The sequence below is a fragment of the Perissodus microlepis genome, chromosome 5 (genome assembly GCF_051167445.1).
Source record: "Perissodus microlepis isolate ML-2025 ecotype Zambia chromosome 5, ASM5116744v1, whole genome shotgun sequence".
NCBI lineage: Eukaryota > Metazoa > Chordata > Actinopteri > Cichliformes > Cichlidae > Perissodus > Perissodus microlepis.
In genome coordinates this window covers 37,821,669-37,843,330 of record NC_140465.1, presented here as the reverse complement: position 1 = coordinate 37,843,330, position 21,662 = coordinate 37,821,669, and the positions used below count along the sequence as shown (strand labels likewise).

Here is a 21,662-nt window from a genome sequence, read left to right as displayed (position 1 = left end):
CTGGACTTTGTGGAGAAGCTTAGACATCAATGTTTTATTGAACCAGCAGGAGAGGACCTAAAGTCCAGTGTCCAATGAGAGACCCGTGTTAGTTATGGTGACACTGCAAATTCTGATATCTAGGTAAATACAGACCATCATCACTGACACACTGTAATCTGAATACTGTGACCTGCTCCTGAATGACCTGCTCTGCTCACAGCCAATCAGATCGGGCGTGTGCCCGTCAGAATCAGACGCCACAGCTCAGAGTGACAGAAAATAAAATTTAATCAACAATTTTTACAAAATGAAACTCGTTTACAAAAACATTTAAACTGCAAACCAATCATGTCATCAGGCCACACCCTCGCAGCTCACAGAGCTCAATCACTGGACGATACTTGGGGGTGTGGCCGCACAGAGACTCTACAACAGGAAGAAACGGTGGCGTGGGGAACCAGCCAATCGAGACCGGGCAACATGTTTGTATCAAACAAACGGCTGCCGACCTCTGACCTCGGGAACCACACTGAGCATGTGTGACGACCAGCAGGACAGGGCTGGGCTCTGAATTACAGTGTCCAATCAGAGGGCAGCATTGACAACGAGTCACCGGCGTGGGGGTGGGGCCAGCAGCTGCGTCGCAGTGACAGACTCAGGGAACAGGTTGTGGTAGGTGGGCAGGGGCACGTACGCCGCGGTGATCATTTTACCTGGAAGGACAGGTAAGAGTGTGTCAGAGGTGCTCTCTGATTGGCTGACCGACGACACACAGGTCATGTGACGCGGAATCTTACCAGCAAAGAATCTCCCGTGCAGGGCGTTGACGGCAGCCATGGCGGCTGGGATCGAAGGACACTTGACATAGACGTTTCCCTGGAAACAGCAGAGGTCAAAGGTCATCGCAGTGAAAGTAAACAAAACCAAAAGTGAAAGAAACAAAAGTCAGACTTTAGGAACAAACGAAGGAAGTCAGGAAAATAAAAGCTTTGCCCCAACAAACTTCGCTCTCTCCACCGCGGCCGCAGCAAGGAGCTCACGACTACCGGCTGAGTTGATAAGGTCAGAGGTAAGAGGTCAGGTTCTTACCTCAGTGGAGTTTTTGTCAACGTAAATGTGAACAATGCCGCCATGTTTGTTACACTCCTCTATGACGTCATGCTGGATGTCCAGCTCCCACCCAGGAGCCTCCTCACTGAAACACACACACACACAGAGGTCAGGTGAGGCCCACAGGTCCTCCTCACCTGTGGACACACGTGGGCCGAGATATTTACCTGCTGGGGTTAAACATGTTGGACAGCTGGAAGCAGTGCGTCGCCAGCGGCTGAGACGGGAGGTTCAGAGCAGGAGAGCTCATGTTCATGTTGAGAGTCGGGTTCATGGCCGCTGAAAGAATCCGACACTTCACATCAGTGAACAGGAACCAACCAGCAGCCAACAGGTGTGACACGAGTTTCTCGTGTTGCTCCAAATCACGTCAGTCATCTCAAGGAGCTTTATGATGTAAATAATACAGAGAAACCCCAATAATCATACGAGCCCCTATGAGCATGTTACTATGAGGAAGGAAACTCCAGGCACGTTTTTAGCATCTACATGGATGTTAAAATCACCCACAATAATTATTTTATCTTAGCTGAGAACTAAATCAGATAAAAAGTCTGAGAAATCAGACAAAATCTGTGTAAGGCCCAGGTAGACGATAGATGATAACAAGTAAGACTGGTTGCTGAGTTTCACAGCTGGGGTGGACGAGGCTCAGCATCAGGCTTTCAAATGAATTAAAAGTCTGTCTGGGTCTTTGGTTGATTAATAGGCTGGTGTGAAAAATTGCTGCCACACCTCCCCCTCGGCCTGTGCTTCGAGGTGTCTGGTAGTTAGAATGACTCGGGGGTGTTGATTCATTTAAACTAACATAATCATCCTGCTGCAACCAGGTTTCTGTAAGGCAGAGTAAATCGATTTGTTGATCAATTATTAAGTCATGTAATAGGGATGACCGATCACATATTACGTATCGGTATGATACTGACCCAAATTACTGGATCGGATATCGGAGAGAAACAAAAAATGTAATCCGATCCATTAAATATCACAAAAGCACCTCACAAAACTTGCGACATGGCGTAACTCGGCTCATAACCTCAGCACGTCGGAGCAGTACACGTCACGTGATAGAGCGGCTGTGGCGTGCGAGACCTGTCAGCGCTCTGGTTGAGATTTTGTAGCCTCACTACCAAACCAGCATTTCATCTCCGAGGAAGTTTTCCCAGAGAGAAGTAAAGCAAGTGTGGAAGTTCATCTCTGAATGTTTGTAAAGCATTCCAGCTTTAAGCTTAACAACAGATATATGGAGCGACTGCCTCTCTCTCTCTCTCTCTCCTGCTGCTACTTCAATCACGAAACTGCTTAATGATCAGCTGATCGTTTCTCTTGTTTGTTTTTGGCCCACTTTGCACCAGAAAGAGGAAACCAGCGGCTGAACAACAGCAGCACGTTTAAGCTTGATAAGCTGTTGTTAGAATTTATTTAATATTACTTTCTACACCAGGATCTTTTTCTACGCAGCTGACGGCTGGTAACTGTGCAGGGGCGGATCTAGCAAAGTTTAGCCAGGGGGGCCGATAGGGCATGAACAGGGAAAAGGGGGCACAAAGACATACTTTTCTTTCTTATTGTCATGTCTAGCTTTTAACAAATAATTATCTGAATCTTACAAGCAAAGTTATAATCTGATGTAAAATGTATAGAAGTCCATTACTGTATATAGTAACTATTAAGTCTAATATACCCCAGTAAGCTATAGTACTTTTTCCTTTGGGAACCATCTGTGCAGTTCTGTTGAAGAAAGATGTTGAATCTATTTAATTACTGTAGAAAAATAATTGATTTCTGTGCATTTTTTTTAACACGTGCATTAAATTAAGGTTGATTACGTTGATTAAGCATCACGAGGTGGGGGTTGGTTCCCTATTTCTTTTTTGCTCAGAGCTGGCAGCCCTGTTAGTTAGGTTGCTTAATATTTCCACTAAGTAAAACACCAGAATAGGGAGGATGGTGCAGGTTTACCTTTATTAGATTGATCAGTTTTGCTGATCTGTGACATATTTTGGCTGCAGTGTATTTCTTGCATACAGGTTTAACAGAATAGCTTTAGTTTTGTTTTGTTTTTTTAAACTTGAGTATGAAGTTATACAAAATGCAGCAAGATATAAAAAAAAAAAAACTGTTTTATTGATTATAAAACACACTATATCGAATTCATATCGGTATCAGCAGATATCCAAATTTATGATATCGGTATCGGACATAAAAAAGTGGTATCGTGCCATCTCTATCGTGTACTAACAGAGACTTGGAGGAGAGAGACCTAATATTTAATAATCCACATTTCACTGTTTTACTCTTTGGAGCTGACACAGTCTCTATGGAGATGGGGTTTCTGGGGGGTTTTGGGGGGTTTGTTACCCCAGAGGTGTGTAAGACTGCAGCTCTGCTTCCTGTCCCAACTCTGTCACATTTTGGGGGGTTTAATAAATTTGGCCAGATTTCTGGAAATGAGAGCTGCTCATCTCCAAAGTGGGATGGATGCCGTCTCTCCTAAAGCCCACGTTGTTGTTACCTGTCACTGCAGCCATGGCTCCGATGGCAATAGCCCCACTCATCTGCAGAGCCTGCTGAGCAGCAGGAGGGATCTGCAGACCAGTACCTGCACACACGCGCACACGCACACACACACACACACACACACACAGAAGTCAGAGGTCACACAGTCGGGGTTACAGGTGTGATTTCAGGTGTGACCTCAGGCTCACCCTCAGCCAGGCGGGCCATGAGCTGCAGCCTCCCGGTGGTTCCCAGGTCGATGCCGGTGTGTTCCAGCTCATCGCTGTCAAGGAGGGACGACGCCATGGAGACGTCGGTCCGCTCGGTCACGTGACCCACTTTCATGGGTCTCCCAGCTAACTCGAAGCCGTTCAGCTGCTCCAGAGCGTTCTTGGCGCACTCTGCATCTGCAAACTGACATCAGAGCACATCGTGTGACGCCCGACACGTCACAACGGGCTCACCTGAATGTGACCAGGTGACCCACAGGTTCACCAATCAGAGGTTGGTGGTTCTGCTCACAGTCTCTGTCACTGGAATCAAACTCACGGTGATGAAGCCGTATCCTTTGGAGCGCTCCGTCTCGCTGTCCATCATCAACTGGATGCTCTCAATCTGAGACACAAACACGGCATCAGAGGGTCACCTGAGAACAGCCGAGTGTGTGTGTGTGTGTGTGAGTGTGTGTTCGTCTCACCCGTCCAAATGGCTCAAAGATCCCTCGCAGCATCTCCTCGGTGATGTTGAAGTGCAGCGAGCCGACGTACAGCCTCATCGGTCCAGATGTCCCTTTTTGCAGGTTGTTGGCTGCAGCAGCAGCAGCAGCAGCTCGGTTCTTCTCTGCCTGAAGACACACACACACACACACACACACACACACACACTAAACTTTGAACATTTAGAATACTTTGATGTACCTGAACTTGAGCCTGTCTGTGTGTGTGTTCCTGTCTAGCTATCTTTGTGAGGACCAAAATCTGCATACTACTATACTTGTGAGAACCAACAGTCTTGTGAGGACACACTCACGGTCCTCACAAGTTTGAAGACATTTTTGAGGCTCAAAATGTGGTTTTAGTGTCAGGGTTACAATTAGGGTATGGTTAGGTTTAGGGAATTGTGGCTTAGTTGTACTTGTTTTAAGCTTAGGTGCACGGTCCTAGTGGCCGACTGGACCCTTACTCTCCCTTCAATGTCCCAGTGTGACTTATATGCTCCTCCTTTGTTTGCCTCCTGCGTCCTGCTGTGTCAGCCTTAGCCATCTGATCCTACAGTCTTAATATGTATGCAATATAAGGGGAATACAGAGCTTTTGGTCCCCATTTTCTAATAATGCAACCAGTAGGGAAACAGTCTGAAATACTTAATATGTAACAAAAAATTTAAAACATGAAAATGGACTTATCTCCAACAGGTGAGCCGATCCTCCCTCACCTCTATGGGGGGAATCTCACCCTCACAGAATTCAAGTTTTTATTACATTTTTTTGTTTTATTTGTGTGTTAGTAAACACCAGAGTCCAAGCAGCTGTTAGTAAACACAGTACTCACACGACATTAGTTTTGGTTGAACTCTTTATTCACACATCAATGTTAGTACTTTCTTAAGCGAGGGAAGATCAGCTCACCTGTCAGTGTAAGAATTAACCACCAATCCTGGCTACTTTTATTCTATAAAAAAAAACAACTATAAAAACCAATAAAATTATAAAAAATTATTAATAAATAATAAAAAAAAAACAGACCTGTCCCATCCCCCTTTACACCAAATTGCATTAAAACCTTTTGCACAGGGTAAGGGGCTGGGAAAGCATTATGTCAATGAAGGTCCTCACTAAGATAGCTGAACGGGGTTGTGTGTGTGTGTGTGTGTGTGTACCTGTGAGGCCTGTACAATGATGGGAACTCCCAGCAGCCTTTGTCCCGTCAGCCCAATGGCCAGAGGAACTGAACTTGCCTCCACGAACTCGATGTAGGCGATGCCCTTTGACCTGCGGGAGTTCCTGTCTGAGATCATCCTGACGTCCCGAACCTAAACACAGGAGCAACATTAGTTGCCATAGGAACCAACCAGCCGATCCACCGGAGTAATCAGAGTAAAGCCAGTGCAGAGGTAGGGATCGCCGGGATGTTCCCCTGACGGGACCGGCCGCGCTGCTGTTCACATATCATTAGTATCCATCGTCTGTCTAACATATTTATGCATTATGTTTACTGTGTAACATTCTGCATATGGAGCTCACGCGTCACACATTCAGCCTGTCCCAGAGCGCCGTGTCCTTCCACCGAGGAGCTGACAGCGATCAAGTAAAAAGCTCACACAACAGAAACATAACTATGGATTCGATGGTGTTCACAGCGTACGTGGAATATCCACGATCAAGCTGTCAGTGTGAACTATCACGTATCATAACAGGAAGTGATATCACTTCCCTAAGGTTTAAACAACTCCAAGGCCTATGACAGTTCTGATTTTTCCAAGTAGAGTAGTTTTGAAAACACTTTCCACGCCGATGGTGGAACGAGTGGGCGGGCTTGAGGGTCCGACTGCTCGCAGGTACGATCGGCCGAGGCTCGAGCGCACGGCGGCGACATTCTGTCTCCACCGTTTTCTGTGACCAAACACAAACATACACTCTGTAACGTGAACGAGTAAAATAGAAGTAAAGCAATGAACCAAAAATCACGACAAGAAGAACTCCACCAACCAGAGAAAAGAGAAGTGAAGGAGCGCTCGCGGTGAGCCACGAAAGCATTGAAGTGCCGAAGGTTTAAACCCCACCAATCAGACGACGCCTGCGGTCAGCACGCGGCGAAAGTGGGAAGAAGAAACTCCCTGTGACCTGCAGTCACCCCTACACGCTGAGGAGGCGCTGCAGCAGGTCCACGATAGAAACAGGAAGTTGGCGTCTCACCTTCCCCACCGCAGAGAAGAACTCCTCCAGGTCTCGGGGGCGGATGCGGGCGGCGAGCTGCATGCAGAACACCGTGCGGGCGTCTCGCTCCTCGGGCGTCAGGTTATCGATGGGCTGCCTGCAGAAAGAACGCCATCAACACCAGTTATTGATCCCGTGAGACGGGCACAGACTCCTCCCCTCAGACCCACGCTCTCACCTGATTGGACTCTTCTCCTTCCTGACGGGACTCTTACTCCTCGACCGCCGCCGGCTGAAACACGCACACAGGGTTCTACTGCAGATTCTACTGTTCTACTGAACACTTCCTCTACAGTTTTCAAGTTAAAAGCCTTCCTCTGTGTTAGGGCTGCCACAAATGATTATTTTGATAGTCGACTAATCAGATCATCATCCATTGGACGTAAAACGTACAGCTTATTGCACCAGCAGCATCTGCTCTTATATAACTATCATTAGCTTACAGCTGTAAGTGTTTAAGGTATGTACTAACTAAAAATAAAGACAAGATGATAGTTTATTAAATTTTTAAAAATATAACAGGACACCGGAGTAAATTCTCGAGCATCTCACACGTCTGATAATCAGCTGAGTAAAAACTATAACTTTAATCTCAGCCAAACCGATTTACTCAGGAACAAATAAAATACTGAAAAAAGCCAAACAATAACATTTTTAAGTTATCTAAGTGACTTATACATGTTTAACCTGAGTAGTGAAAGACGGCAGTGGGTTTGAAAACGATCTGCCGGGAGTCCGGTGTTCTCACGGCTCTACTGAGCTTTGCCCCCGGCTAGCTATCGAGCTAGTGGGTGACAGACGTCTCCGAAAACGTCGGAGCGCTTTTGAAAATATGTTAAACGTTTATTTTGTGACCCAGAAAGAATAATAAGAGTAATATTAAAACTAACTAGCTGCCGCCATTGTTGGAAACTGAGCTGGGCCGCGCTATGAATTCTGGGATAGGTTGGGCCACGAAGGACACACCCGACTCATCCTTCAAATCTGCTGAAATCAAGGGCGCATTTGTTGGAGTCTTCGAATTTGGACCGTCTTCGTCGTGTCGCTGTAACGTAATCGGCCTACAAATGCGGGCACAGGAGGATGCGGTTCCTGAATTTGGACACAGCAGCTTCTTCTTCGGGGTTTAACGGCAGCTGGCATCCTTGTACATGCAGTGCTGCCATCTTCTGTTTCAGTCCGTTATTACACTCTTAAATCCTACTACTTATTCCTGCGTCTTTTGGGATCTTACAAAGCTTCAAACGACGCGTCGATGATCTAAATAGTCGACTAATCGTGGCAGCCCTACTCTGTGTGTTAGCTTTTAATGTAAAGAAACACCAGGAAGCAACTTACTGCTTGTGGTGGTCTCTGTAGCGCCCACCGCGCTCTCTGCTGCGGCGGTGCTCTCTGCTGCGGCTACAACTCCTCCGCCTGTCTCGGCTGCGGCTGCGTTTGCGCTCCCGACTCCGGCTCCTCTTCCTGTCTCGACTGCGGCTGCGCTTCCTGTCGCGGCTGCGACTGCGGCTGCGTTTCTTCCTGCGAGACACACGGCAGCCAATCAGAGCACGTCCCGACGGTCACGCTTTCAGTCTGAGATGGTTTGCACATGTGCAGAAGAGAGTGGATATATTGGATGACAAACGATGAAGACGGTACGACGGCGTGTCAGGGCCACGTCAAGACATCGTGGAGATGTGCTGGTGTTTCAGGACAAACTGCCTCCAGGGTCGTGAAGTCATACTTCAGTTTAAGTAACAAGGAAGTGATTTCTCCTTTAGCGCACAGACGCGGCGTGGTGATCGGCGTCAGGACGCTGAAGAGAAGGTGCAGATGCACGGTTACCGATGGTTACAGCCTGGCGCAGTAAACGGGATGGATGTTGCATCACAATAAGAGCTGATGAGTTTGTCTCGCTCATCTTTGTGTAGGGCCTACAGCAGCCGTCTTGAAACAATAGTCATCTCCACATTTCGCCTTTTTTCTCAAAATGATCAATTTTGTTCTTGACGTGGCGCCAACACGCCGTCCTAAGATGGAGCTGCCAAGCAGGAGGAAGAGAAGAAGAGGAGGTGAAGGAGGATATGCAGAGGACTGATGTGACAGAGGAGGACGCTGGGATAGGAGGAGAAGGAGGCAGATGATTCGCTGTGGATGTGCAGGCAGGTGAATACCTCTTGGAGCGCTCGTCCTGTCCGTTGGGGCTCGAGATTTTGGCGTCCTCCTAAGCGGGGTCGACAGAGAACAGCATGAGGTGGTGTCAGGGAGTGTAGAGGGTGGGGGGTGGGGGGGACAGGAGAAAATATAAACAGTTTAATGAGCGTCATTCAAACAGGAGGGGAGGGGCTGTGTGTGTGTGTGTGTGTGTGTGTGTCAGACACACACACTCCAAAGTCCAGCTGCTCTTCAGGTGTGTGAAACTCCTGTGACGCCCTGAAGCAGACAGGAGGATTACAGCCTTGTTTCCACTCGCACCTTCTCTACTCGCTCGGGTTTTAGGGTTTTCCAGGAACTGCAAGTACCTGGTACCTAAAAAAGTACCTGGTACCTAAAAAAGTACCTGGTACCTAAAAAAGTACCTGGTACTTTACTCTTTTAATACCTACTTGGCCGGGGATCCAGGAGATCTGAGCCGATCCAAAACTGTGACGTCATCAGACTGCATGCCAGCAATTGGCCGGTGAGCGGCATCACTCGATGAGTCACAAGAGCGTCTCCCACACAGAAATCAAACGCGCCATTTTTTTAAACCAGAGAACGCTGCACAAACCATCCCGCCGTGCAGCAGCGAGGACGCCATCCTCCGCTGTTACGTTGATCGTGTCACATACGAATGACACTACGAGACTTTCGGCCACGTTTCTATAGCAACACGTCGAGGTGCTACTTGTAATGGAAAACAACAGAAAACGAGTTGAGTGGAGCAGGTAGTAGTGGAAAAGAGGCATTAGTCACTCAGAGCCAAGAACCAGAACCAGAGCTTAGGACACGCCCTCACCTGCACTACATAAATAATATCTGATTAAACTGAATAGCTGCACACCTGTGTTAAGTCACACCTGTGTTGTGCAAGGTCACACTGTGCACTTCCTGCAGAGCTGCTGCTCTAAATCGCGGCGCTTCCCTCTGGCAGAGAGCAACGTTGCTGCTCACCTGCACACAGGTAGGCCCCACCCACCCCCACGTCCTGACCACCCACATGCTAAGCTAAGCTAACTCTTCACTGTTCGACTTCATCTCCCAGAATCCTCTGCACTACCTCACCAGTGGAGGGGGAAGGGATGAGGGGGTCGGTCGGACCAGAAGCAGGTGACAGTGTAACCAAGGGAACTACAGTCATGTTACCATGGGCACCAGAGTACAGCAATGCATGATGGGGACTTTTACTACCTTCTGAGTGAGACAGATCACAGTGGCTTTCAGGGGAGCAGAGGTGAGAAATCGTTAGGCAAGTCTACAAAGAGAGATAGATGTGCGTTTAATTATGTGAAGGACGCGTCATCATCAACATCATCATCAGGGTCAGCCGCGCTCTGCTGCTCACAGCGCCACAGCGGATTTCAGGCAGTGTTTGGTCACATGATCACGTATCAGCTGAACCATCAGCCAGCAGACGGGCTGTGCTTCGTCTTCATATTAATCATCATTTATAAACAACGGTGAACGTTAAGCAAATGAAACCCAGCGTTAAAAAACGGTGACATTTTATTGGTCGACGCAAAAATGTATGAACACGGAGGAAAATCACAAACGTAACGGCTCGACCGTGACGTGAGTGAAGATCAGAGAGGAGACAGGGGGAGGGGCTTAGCGGCCAGAGGTTTTTCACGTTGAAAGGTTTTCCTTGCCACTGTCACCACATGTGTGCACACAGGGGGGCGTCTCTGTCACTGTCCTTACCTTACAGCACCTGTACACGACTGCTGGTGTTCTACAAATAAAGTGGAACTGAGCTGAGATGAACGCCTCCTAGCTGAGGTTTTTCATGTTGAGGAAAATATCTGAATCTCCTCGGGATCCCTCAGGTGGTTCTGCAATAACCCTCTCCTCCTCTCGCCGCGGCGCCAAACCGATATGGATGATCTGATCAGATCAACTTTTTAAAGTTTCAGGTTTGTTGTTCATTAAATGTCACAAACATGAGGACAGAGCTTTCTGTTACTCACTCAAGATTCACACACCGATTTTAAACTAAGACTCCTCTCTGACTCCTCCTCCATGGTTTCCTGCTGCAATACACTCTTATCTGGCACTTGTCTTTATATATTACAGTTTTTTCAAAATAAGAGTCCTCTTGCTGCACTCTGCGTTCCAATAGTCCCTTTTGGACAGATTTATTAAATGAGGTAAATTATTGTGACATCACAGGGTGATCTAACAATTAGCAGTTCACAGTAAAAACCAACAATCGGCTGAGAGAATGTTAATTAGTGGCTCAACAATCCTGAGGAGGGAGGGCGAGGGAGGGCGAGGGAGGGCGCTGCAGGCCCGCTAACAAAATAATCCAGTGTGAGCTCAGGTTCAAGTGTTTGTCTCTGAACACAGCGAGGCAGATACATGAGAGGAGGCTGAAGGAGAATCAGTCTGCTTTGGATTTAACAAATAACTCTTGTGACAGAAACCAGTGAGCACTGTGCAAAGGTCTGAGGGTCTGAGGATTAGGACTCAGGTGGAGCTCGGGATTCATCTACAGGAGAGCTGCATCATTACAAACTGAAGTCTGTGTGAACAGCTGACCTGGACGATGTGCAGAAGAACAGGAACGCCATTTACCGTCTGATCACGAGCCGTCCCACTTACCATGTTACTGTACGAGCCGCCCACGCACTCATCTGATTTCCATCTACTCTATTAAACAAGGCGGGACTCTTTCACTGTTAGTCTGAGCAGTTTGCAGTAAACTGTGTCTCACAGACTTTTTCTTTTGGGCATTTTTAAACGGGCTGTTCCCATTTCTATGACCTCCATAAAATATCAGGGTCACAACACGTTGTGGCGAAGTAAGATGTACATTTTGTAGTCCATTGTCTGCATGTCTGCAGTTTTAACATGGCAGACATTCGGCGCCACGCTGTTAATGAGAGAAGAGCGTGAGGTCATTTCAATTCTCTGTGCACGGCTCCTCTCTTTTCCTAAGTCCTCAACACGGAAAAGTGAAAGTGGTTAGGAATAGGAGATGGGAGGGACTTTTGGAACGCAGCCCTGGTGTCAGTCTGGATCCCCGTGGAAGGTCCAGAGAGGAAGTGATGTCAAAGAGCCTTAACACTGCGCGACCAATTAAACTGCTTACTGACGTCTGAAGGTGGGGTCAGGTGAGCAGCAGTGGGTGGAGCAGCAGAGTTCGGCTGACAGTCTCATGAGCAAAGGACAAACAGACGCTCACCTTCTTGTATGGCGCCTCCAGCATCGCCTCGATGTCCAGGTCATCTGCCATCTTGCTACCTGCGCACCTACACATGCACACGCCGAGATAAAGAGTTTAATCACCTGTCACAGCTGTCCAATAGGTACAAGTTAAATCCATTACCAGCTTATCAGTATCAGTTACCATGGTGACCAAACAGGTAAACAAAAATACCTGGCGACACGTGTCTGACGTCACTGTTACGCCTGTCAGAATATACTTAAAGTGTAGACAAACATCATCTGATGACGGGATCAGCAGGTAAACGTTACACCTGGACTCCCGGAGGCTCAGCGTAGCATGACTCACAGACAGGTGAACAGCACCTGGCTGTGAGCCTAACGTTAGCCTCTCAGGTGAACACGCGCTCAGTGACCCCCCCCCAGGCCGGAAAACCACCATCGGTGAGTCCGGTGTTTGCGCGGGCTCGGCCGGGAGGCTCCAGGTGAGTGTCACCTGAGTCCTCCACAGCAAGCAGCAAGCTCAGCATGCTAACAGGAGCGGGCCTTCCGCCGTTTCTCCGTGCTAGCGGGCTCCGAGTCGGGCTGAAGCCCGGCGGACAGGCCGGTACCGGGCTTACCTGGATGCAGAGTGGCTCGGCGGGTGTCAGCGAGCAAAACGTGTCTGTGTCCGGGTAACGGAGCCTCTCCGGTGCTCGTCCGGGGGACGCTTCTCTTAGCTATAATGGCGAACGACGGGAGGGCTAGTGCTCTCGCGAGATCTGGATACAGCGAGATCAAAACAAAACAGCCGCGGAGTTACAGAAACTGAAAACTGTGAGATACCCCAAAATCAAACAAACTAAAGCAGTTTGACTTTGACCACGTTAATAAACAGCCAATCAGAGGGCGACACCTTTCGCTCGGGACACGCCTCCCTGAATCTGCCGCTCACAAACACCGCAGCCAAGAATTCAAAATACTAAAGTACTATAAAAATGTCTTTATTATTTCCATCCGTTTCTAGGCTACCCAATCCAAAAATATGATGACGTCAGCTCCCTTTCAACAGTATCCACACGTGGAAGAACTGCAACAATCGCTCATGATCACAAAACATGTGAATGGAAATAAAAGGATGAATACCAAAAGAAAAGATTCAAATGAGCTCCATGATGGAGCCGGAGAGCAGAGGGAACCTGCTTTCATCATCATCACGATGAAGACTTAAAGACACTCAGTCACACCTCTTCTCACGTGAGTTCTCGAAGAGGTTCTACGTCCTTTGATCTGCACGGTCAGAACATAAAACCCTTCAAACAAACCATCGCTGTGTGGAAATGATGAGTGTGCTGTGGTGCAGTGATACAGAAGTCACAACAAACAGGCAGATTCAGGTGTGTTCACCTTTATTAGAAACAGAAAAGTCACCTGCAACGCACAGGTATGGCAGCATTTCATCAAAGCACGTAAAAACTCAGAGTGTGAACTTCATTCAAACACAGGCATTCAGGTCCAATCATGTACCTGAAGGCCTGGGGTCAAAGGTCAGTGAATGACTGTTCCTTGACACCTTTCAGCTGATCACCACCTGTCATGGAGCTGGACAGGTGAGGGTGAGAGGCTGGCAGAGGGCTCACATTTCTTCTTTCTTCAGTCATTAAAGTCTTTTAACGGAAAACACAGATTCTATTTGACGCCTCATGACCTTTTATGTGACATCACCCTTTCATGACCTCGTAAGCGTCTCACGCCAGCCAATTAGATGTCATCCTGCTCCGCTCGCTCTCTAGAGGAAACCCACCTGCTGACGATCACTTCCTGTGGAGACAAAACTACATCACCAAAGTGTTTCACCAGCAGGCAACCCTAAACCCCGCCCGCATTACTAGCAACTTGGTCATTGAGGCGGAGCTTCTATTCATCGAGTCACATGAGTCCTCATCAGCTCTGCTCGGCTGATTGGCTGCTCTGCTCTGGTCTCACTCTTTATTTGCAGATGGTTAACGTGGCTAACGGGTAATTGCTCTTAGTTAAGTAGCTCATGCTAACATGTTAACATCCCTGATAACAGGTCGATACGTCAGTGTTGCTGAAACAGGAGCTTTACTGACCCCTGACACTCCTCCTGAAGTGTTGATCAGTGTGATGGACGCTAATGACCTCAGCTGTTACTGGCGGGTGGAGCTGCATGAAGTTGACCTAAAAACCGAAATGTTGGGATGGAAGCAGCTCCTAACCCTGGGTTTCAGCTCCATGGCAACCACTGCTTCTACATCCATGTTCTACGGCTCATCGGGCTCTCGGGTTCAGAGGCAGCGTCTCAAAGGTCACGTGGTCCTTCCACACTGGCTCCAGGACTGTCTCGGGGTGTGATTCAGGGTCTCGTCCTGGTGGGACGTGGTCAGAACAACAGGGAGAACGACCAAGCCGCTGCATGGAATGGACCATGTAGGTCTAGCACTGGGTTCATGATCAGTTGATTTATAATGCACAGACTAACAGTCACAAAGCGAGACAGGTGCAGAAGCCGGGTACGAGTTTGGTGCCCGTTCATAGGGTCGGGGAGCTGCAGTCAGCTGAGCCTGAAGAAGTCACCTGATAATGACAGTTCTCCCACTGACTACATCCAGGTGAACAGAATCAACATTTTGGGATTTCCTCCCCTGAATGATTGAACATCAAGACACGACAGGGAGTTTGAACATTTTGACTTCTCCTCGTCTAAAATAAGGCACGGTCATTCCAGCTCCATGTTATCCTGCTTAGAGGAGCTCCATGAGTGGTTCACGCATCTGCCTAAAGAGCGAAAGATGCCAGTTCGATGCCTTTAGAGTCGGTCATGAAGAAATGTCCCAAACGACGGCACCCCCCGCTGCTGTGTGCAGAAGGCATCAGCTCTGCATGAGTCACAGATCAAAATAATCCTTCTTTATCTGATCCTGTTTTAGCTGTTGGGAGCTGTTTTAGCCCCCCCCCCCTATTATCGATAGTTTCAGTTCTGGTTTCTTACCTGGACCTTCAGCCTTCTCAGACACACAGGTGAGTCCAGCTCAGCCTCTGATAGGTCGGCTGGATAGATGATGTAGCACAGCATCAGCTCCTGTAAGACAAACACAGGCGGTTCTCTGAGGAAACCAAGAGCAGAGAGTTCAGTCCACGCGGGATCGCTCTGATGGCGTGTACCTTCGACACGTTGGCGGTAATCCTGCTGAGAGCTGCCAGAGAACGCCACGAAAACGGGCGCAACGGTGAGGCCCTGAATGCCTCGTCAGCCCGTTCTATTACCACAGAGTAGCTACAGGAAGAGGATGGAGACAAAGTTATGGACCCTAAGAATAATCAGAGAGGTCAAAGGTCACGAGTTTAAAACAGAAAATATCTGAAATACTTTGAAAGCAAAGATGCTTCCCTCCATAGAATCACCGCTGTGTGTGTGTGTGTTTGCTACCTGGCGTGGTAGAAAGGTGGTCCTTTCCTGTACAACACTGAAAACAAACACAGCATGGTCAGATATCACACCTGGCCAGTCATACTTTAGACTCCGCCCATGAGTTTAGGCTCCATCTCTGGGGTTCATTCACGTTTTCTGACTAATAGCAACTAGAGCAGGGCGATATGGCCAAAAGTATTTATCATGATATATATTTGAAAATTTGCGATAACGATATAACTGACGATATAATTGATGTGAGACAAAATACAACTCCACAACTTTACTAGCGCAAAAAAAAAAAAAAAAAACATCCATTTATTTTCACTTAAACAAGCAGCTGTTTTTTGTGCATTAAAGCTATGTAAAAATTTAACAGTGCAAATGCAAATTCCTTGCTTAAGGTTTGACCAAAAGGCATTTCCAGTAGAAATGGGCTGATATATCCTGAGCATAACCATGTATGATATCCACTGAAGTTAAAAAAAGCTGCTTTGCAACATTAACTGCAGTGTGCCAAATAAAAACGTTTTCGGACCATAAAGTGCATGGGATTATAAGGCACATTAAGCGAAACAAAGCAGTCACATAAATCAAACTTTATTCAACTCATTCTTCTTGCTTCCTCCACTTCTGTACCATTGATTCATTAATGCTGTATTCTATCACAGCTGCTCTGTTCCCATGTTGTTGCAGTATATGAATGACTAACCTGGTATTGTGGATGGATTATCTCAGTTGTTCTCCTGACTGAAGTTTGGTCCGTTTACAGCATCCTGCCATGCGATCGCATTTGTCTCTAACCATCAGGAACCCTCACGTTAACTTTTATCGAGTGGAAAAAAGTTGGCCTTCATCCTCCAGCTTCACTGTTTATGTTATGCTAACATAGCTGTGTCGCTAGCAATCACGTAGCACAACATTATATACCAGGTAGTCCAACTTCAGTAACCCTGCAAACGTCACTGCTGTTTAGTTTTCTGTCTTCATTTATGTTGGAAGTGGTAGCAGAGCTGTATGTTTGAATTAGTTTCAAAAATCTCTCAGTCAGAACATGCTATATCATGTTTAGGTGGAAACTAGCGAGCTAACTTCCTGCTAACTTCTAACTCCGTTACATTTAATAAATCCTGTTTTCATGGATGCCTGGATGTTAAACTTAATTGTTACACCTGGTAAAGCAGCAATGCTGATCATTTTATTACAGATTAAAGAATTTAGACAGTTTTTAACTCTCAGTGATGCTGCAGTGTTCGTTTGACTTTGGGACCTGAAGAGACAGAGTTTAGGACCCAGATTACTCCCAGATTTACGAGCACCTTAGTCCGACAAATACCGCTTGCATGTTCTATAAAAAATGTGCTTTGGTGGGTATCTGATGGACAAACAACAAACCAGTTCCACATCACTGAAGTGGCACCATTTTTACAAACCAATTCTGGTTCATCTGTTTTACTCAAAGATCTGCCGTGCTTTTTTGGCCATGTGCGTATGTAAACAAAGGCACTGTGCATGCGCGTTTTACCCATATTCTATCGCGATATTTCATTTTCTTATTGTTGCCTAACATTGTACCGGTGTTACCGTGAACGGTATGATATGGCCCAGCCCTAATAGCAACCCCTGCCCAAGTGTTTGTGTGTTTGTCTTACTGAGGTCTACGCCATACTTGGCTCCGCCCCCTCCTTTAGGGACCCACCCCTTGCTGCGGAAGTGATGATAGACTGCATAGGAGCTGACGAAATCAGGACGCAGGGACCGAAACGTCCTCCACAGCTGCACGATGGACAGGGGTTCCTGACCAATCAGAGGTTAGTAGAGCAATAAGGTCAGAGTGGGAGGAGCTTTGAGTGAAACACATGAGGCGGAGAGAGAGAGACAGTTACCTGCTGCAGGTAGACGGACAGGCAGCCCAGACTGTAGACCAGGAAGAAGGCCTGAGGGCGACACAGACAAAGAACCTGAACCTGTTGTGACTCCAACAGCAGCTCTGAACACCTCACTGACATCTCAGCTTGTTCAGGTGGAGCAGGAGCTCACCGCTGTCAAACCTGACGGAGCTGAGGATTGTTGGTAATGTAGGACCTGCTGTGTGTCTGACACCCCTGGAAGTAACTGTGAAACCTGCTCAGTGCAGCTGAAAGCCTGAAACCACACAGCCTTCAGACAACCATCACCATTATCTACCTGTGGGAGTGGATGATGCTGTCATCGTGGAGGTGTCTAAATTCTTTCATCTGTAATAAAATGATCAGCGTTGCTGCTTTACCAGGTGTAACAATGAAGTTTAACATCCAGGCATCCATGAAAACAGAATTTATGAAGTTTAACAGAGTTAGAAGTTAGCAGGAAGTTAGCTCGCTAGCGTCCACCTAAACATGATATAGCATGTTCTGACAGAGATTCAAACGTACAGCTCTGCTGTCACTTCAGACATAAATGAAGACAGAAAGCTAAGCAGCAGTTTGTAGGGTTACGGAAGTTGGGCTAGCTGGTATATGATGATGTGCTACGTGGTGGCTAGCGACACAGCTATGTTAGCGTGACATAAAAACAAGAAGAAAAACAATGTCTGAACACCTGAACCTGAAGTTCCACTTAAACAGCTGTTTGCTCAACTGGAAATCCCCCCCCACCCCACACACACACACACACACACACACACACACACACACGTCAAAGACGACTACATGAGAAAAACGGTGCATTACCTCCTCCAGACTGAGCTGCAGGTACTCGGAGAGAAAGAACGGTGTCCGCCTCACCTCCCTGACCCCGCCTCCAGTCTGCGCGTACATACACAGTGATCAGATGTTAACTCCAGCTTCCTGCGATCATTAAAACAAGGACTTTTTTTCTCGAGACATCCGGTCAGCCTCCACCATGAAGACCCACCTCACTGTCAGAGACCACCAGGAGGAAACCAGGACCAGGAACCAGAGGAGCAGGATCAGGATCCGAGTCAGGATCACAGTCCAAACTGGAGTCGGAGTCCTGTTCTGAGCTGGAGGTGTTCACAGAGAACTGGTTCACACAAACTGAACTGCATCATCTGCATAAACCTAGACCACCTGACTGTGCTGAGAGCCATAACACGAGGAGAAACCACATGGACCCGTTTATGAACTTTGGCCTGAATGCCATTGTCTGCCTGCACAGATGTTTAGAGTCAAATTACTGACGATAATCGGCCAAATTCAGCCGAAGAAGCAACGACATAGTGTTTTAGTTTTAGGTTTTATTTGTCCTCTCATGTTTGTCAGGTAAATGAAGCAGAATCTAAAATTGACTGAGTTCAGTGCAGTGAAACAAAACACTCTACCTGCAGCTTCTCTTGGCCTCCGGCTCGACCTCTGACCCCCGTCTTGACCTCTTCATCTGGGGGCTGACTCCTCCTTCTTGCTCCGGCTCCTCCTTCCCCCTTTCACCGTTCTCCTCTGCCTCCCCCTCCCCTCCCATCTGGTTCCTCACATCCTCCATTTGTATTGGCTGAGAAAGCCTGAGCAGGGTTTGATGAACAGCCTCTTCATCCCATCCCTGAGCAGACAGAGCTGACCCCGCCCACTTGAGCAGCTCCTCATACCTGTGAGGTAAGAGGTGACATCACTGTGTGAGCAAACGACAACAGGAAGATGTGTGATTAAGAATATAGACAGGAAGTGGTGTCACTAACCTGGCCTGTGAGACCACAGGTAGAAACACGCCTTCGTGTTCTGTAACAGAAACAGAGACCAGCTGACTCCAGAGAGCAGCCCTGATTGGAGGAGGCCGGAGATGATGTCATTGTGCAGGTGTAAACTCACGCTCCCATTGGTTGGAGATGCTGTGCTCCGGTCTGGATCTGGACAGAACCCCTTTACCAAAGTAACCCTGAAAAGAGCACAGGTGTTCAGCTGTCAGCACCTGGCTGCACTAAGGTGGATACAGGCAGAGCAGTGGGCGGGACTAAGCCTCTTTCCAATTTGATTGGCTGAGCTGTGAGCACACATGAATGATTGTCATCTCTAAAACCTGAGCCCTGTTTCAGTCCAGGGCGTCGCTGTGGAGGACTATAAATCCCTCAGAGTACACACTGATAATAAACTGGACTGGGTTTTAAACACCTCTGCTCTCTACACGAAGGGCCAGAACCTCTGGGGCCCTTCAACATCTGTCTGACAATGCTCAGGATTTTCTATGAGCCTGTTGTGGTCAGCGCTATCCTCTGTGCTGTTGCATGCTGGGACAGCAGGTTGAGGGTCGCAGACGCCAACAGACTGAATAAACTGATCACAAGACCAGTAATGTTGTGGGGACGGAGCTGGACTCCGTTAGGGTGGTGTCTGAGAGGCAGATGTTGTCCAAGATAAAGACAATGCTGGACAATACCTCCCACCCACTCCATGACATGCTGGCCAGTCACAGGAACACGCTCAGTGGGAGACTGAGATTACCCAAAATGCACCACTGAATGACACAAGAAGTCATCTCTGTGCAACTCCACCTAATACACACACATGGTGGAGTAGTTACAGTGTTTATACGTCCTCCACAGTGAAAACAACGTTTTACAGGTTAGAGTGAAAAATGTCAATCATGTATATTTAATCTCTGTAATAATCTGGATATTTATCATTGAGCTATTTGTTTAGCAGTGCTATTTCTTATTTTTTGTGACTTTGTAATATATTGTATTTAATTTATATATTTAATTTAGTTGAGTCTTTTATTGTTCTTACTCTTATTAATAAAGGATTCTGATTTAGTCATAAGTGCATCAATTCAATTCAATTTTATTTATCCAGTGCCAAATCACAACAACAGTCACCTCAAGGTGCTTTATATTGTACAGTAGATCGTACAATAATACATACAGAGAAAAATCCAGCAATCATGTGACCTTTGTTTATGTTCTTTATCTCTCCTGGCACGACTTCTGTGCCTTTGTTGTTTCTATGATCTATTCTGACCGCTCTATTTGTTATGGAAAAATATTGTTTGGCTTTTTTGACCCTGGAAATGAAGCAAACGAAGTTTATTTGATTCATTTACTAATCTTACTGGCTAAACCTCGTATACATCAATCCAAATTTTCTAATGCAAACAAGGCAATATGTGCTTGTTTGATATGTTGTTTCAGCCCCAGTTTGTGTCCAACGGTCACTACACGAACCCCGTGACCGTCTGTGCCCGTGTTCTCACGCGCGGCTGTTAGCTCTGCAGGAGATGGGAGGGGCTCAGGTGAGGTGGGTGTGGTCAGACCTGGTCGTGGATCTTCTGGCTGTGTTCCGGATCACAGACCAGCACGTGCTGATTGAGGAGCTCTGCCTGGAAGTGGCTCCTCTCGCGCGGGTTGAGCGGCAGCGGAGCCTCGAGCTCCTCCGTGACCCGGAGGCGGCGCCGGGGAGCTCGGAAGTCCGCGTACATGCTGCCTGGGGTCGAACCGGACCGGGCCGGGACTGCGGGTTTGGCACTGCTAGTTGTTAGCCTCCGCGCGGTTTGTTTGGCTGTGGCTTCACCGAATCTCTGTCCGACAGGAACTGTCGGTCTCCTCCGTGTAGTTCCACCTCCAGTTCTTCTTCTTCTTCTTTTCCCGTAACCCGTTACCGCCCCCTGCGGGCTCCTGTCATCCTGAATCTGACGAACACTTCCTGTCAGGCTAAAAACGGAAGCTGTCCCTCCGGTAATGAATCGATCCATCCACGCTGCCAGCACCACCTGTGTGGATGCACTCCATCTATCTGCCACTAAAAGCCTCTGAAACAGGGGCGGATCTACGAGGTGGCACCCTAAAATAATCTCTCGACACCCGTACTGCCTCCCTGGGTTTGCATGTGATAGTGATGGGTAAATGAGGCCTCCTGAAGCGTTTCAGCACATTCCCCAAACTGTATCGATACTGTGTCGACACAGTGTTGCTGTTTTGCTCCATACTGACACCTGCTGGACCTTAAATATCATTGCAGGCAACTTACTTGAGACTCACAACAGACACTGATTCAATGACCTAGTCATACTTGTATACACTGTAAGGTGTTGTACTTTCCATGGAATCATTTTATTTTTTTTACATTGCAAACATTGCAGACATCTTTAAAATATATTGTGAATGACATTAAGTGAAAATGAAAGTATTGTGAATATAATATTACCCATTTAAATGTAATTGACTCAGAGTTTATAAATTTCTATTCAGAAAAATAAGTATATCCAATGTTTTTGCATTCAGTCTACTGTGTTTTTTTTTTTTTTTTTTTACACCATTTCCCCAGCTTTGGAAAACTCACAGGCACAGATGAAGCTGGGGTACAAAAACTGTAAAGCCAGGTGGAAAAGGTTCAGATAAGATGTCTTCCTTTTCCCCCAGTACGTTAAAGGATCCTCTGATCTTGGAATGTT

At 47.3% G+C, this 21,662-nt stretch overlaps 2 protein-coding genes across 6 annotated transcripts; both read right to left on the bottom strand.

Annotated features, from left to right (window-relative positions):
- Positions 1-252: 252 nt before the first annotated feature.
- Positions 253-14,951, bottom strand: LOC146387836 (RNA-binding protein 39-like). Of its 2 annotated transcripts, none has more exons than XM_084929688.1 (15): positions 14,865-14,951; positions 11,892-11,958; positions 8,683-8,732; positions 7,865-8,047; positions 6,705-6,758; positions 6,506-6,623; positions 5,470-5,622; positions 4,289-4,435; positions 4,141-4,206; positions 3,801-4,005; positions 3,608-3,694; positions 1,260-1,371; positions 1,072-1,177; positions 780-858; positions 253-695 (listed from the first exon to the last, which is right to left on the bottom strand). In XM_084929688.1, exons 2-15 carry the CDS (start codon positions 11,940-11,942, stop codon positions 592-594), a joined length of 1,515 nt encoding a protein of 504 aa, XP_084785814.1. In that variant the 5' UTR covers positions 11,943-11,958; positions 14,865-14,951; the 3' UTR covers positions 253-591. The 2 variants fall into 2 exon arrangements, with proteins under 2 accessions (XP_084785814.1, XP_084785813.1); XM_084929687.1 differs by lacking the exon at positions 14,865-14,951 and adding an exon at positions 12,493-13,138.
- tsen2 (TSEN2 tRNA splicing endonuclease subunit) lies at positions 13,244-21,175 on the bottom strand. Of its 4 annotated transcripts, XM_084929689.1 has the most exons (12): positions 20,526-21,174; positions 19,088-19,154; positions 18,958-18,997; positions 18,607-18,867; positions 18,180-18,288; positions 17,996-18,070; positions 17,171-17,221; positions 16,937-17,081; positions 15,303-15,339; positions 15,038-15,149; positions 14,865-14,954; positions 13,244-13,672 (listed from the first exon to the last, which is right to left on the bottom strand). In XM_084929689.1, exons 1-12 carry the CDS (start codon positions 20,961-20,963, stop codon positions 13,613-13,615), a joined length of 1,485 nt encoding a protein of 494 aa, XP_084785815.1. In that variant the 5' UTR covers positions 20,964-21,174; the 3' UTR covers positions 13,244-13,612. The 4 variants fall into 4 exon arrangements, 1 of the variants encoding a protein (XP_084785815.1); XR_014800330.1 differs by lacking the exons at positions 13,244-13,672; positions 14,865-14,954 and having other exon boundaries at positions 15,041-15,149; positions 15,243-15,339; positions 20,526-21,175; XR_014800329.1 differs by lacking the exons at positions 13,244-13,672; positions 14,865-14,954 and having other exon boundaries at positions 15,086-15,149; positions 15,997-17,081.
- Between the last annotated feature and the right edge of the window lie 487 nt (positions 21,176-21,662).

Excerpts from the sequence above, each read along its gene's own strand:
- tsen2 (XM_084929689.1), bottom strand. The coding sequence starts at position 20,963 with ATGGATCGATTCATTACCGGAGGGACAGCTTCCGTTTTTAGCCTGACA. Across the intron at positions 17,222-17,995 it reads TGCAGCTCAGTCTGGAGGAG|GCCTTCTTCCTGGTCTACAG; the intron begins GTAATGCACCGT and ends TGTCGCCCTCAG. Across the intron at positions 14,955-15,037 it reads TTACCGCCAACGTGTCGAAG|GAGCTGATGCTGTGCTACAT; the intron begins GTACACGCCATC and ends TTTGTCTTACAG.
- LOC146387836 (XM_084929688.1), bottom strand. The coding sequence starts at position 11,942 with ATGGCAGATGACCTGGACATCGAGGCGATGCTGGAGGCGCCATACAAG. Across the intron at positions 1,372-3,607 it reads AGCCATGGCTGCAGTGACAG|CGGCCATGAACCCGACTCTC; the intron begins GTAACAACAACG and ends GGATTCTTTCAG. Across the intron at positions 1,178-1,259 it reads AACATGTTTAACCCCAGCAG|TGAGGAGGCTCCTGGGTGGG; the intron begins GTAAATATCTCG and ends TGTGTGTTTCAG.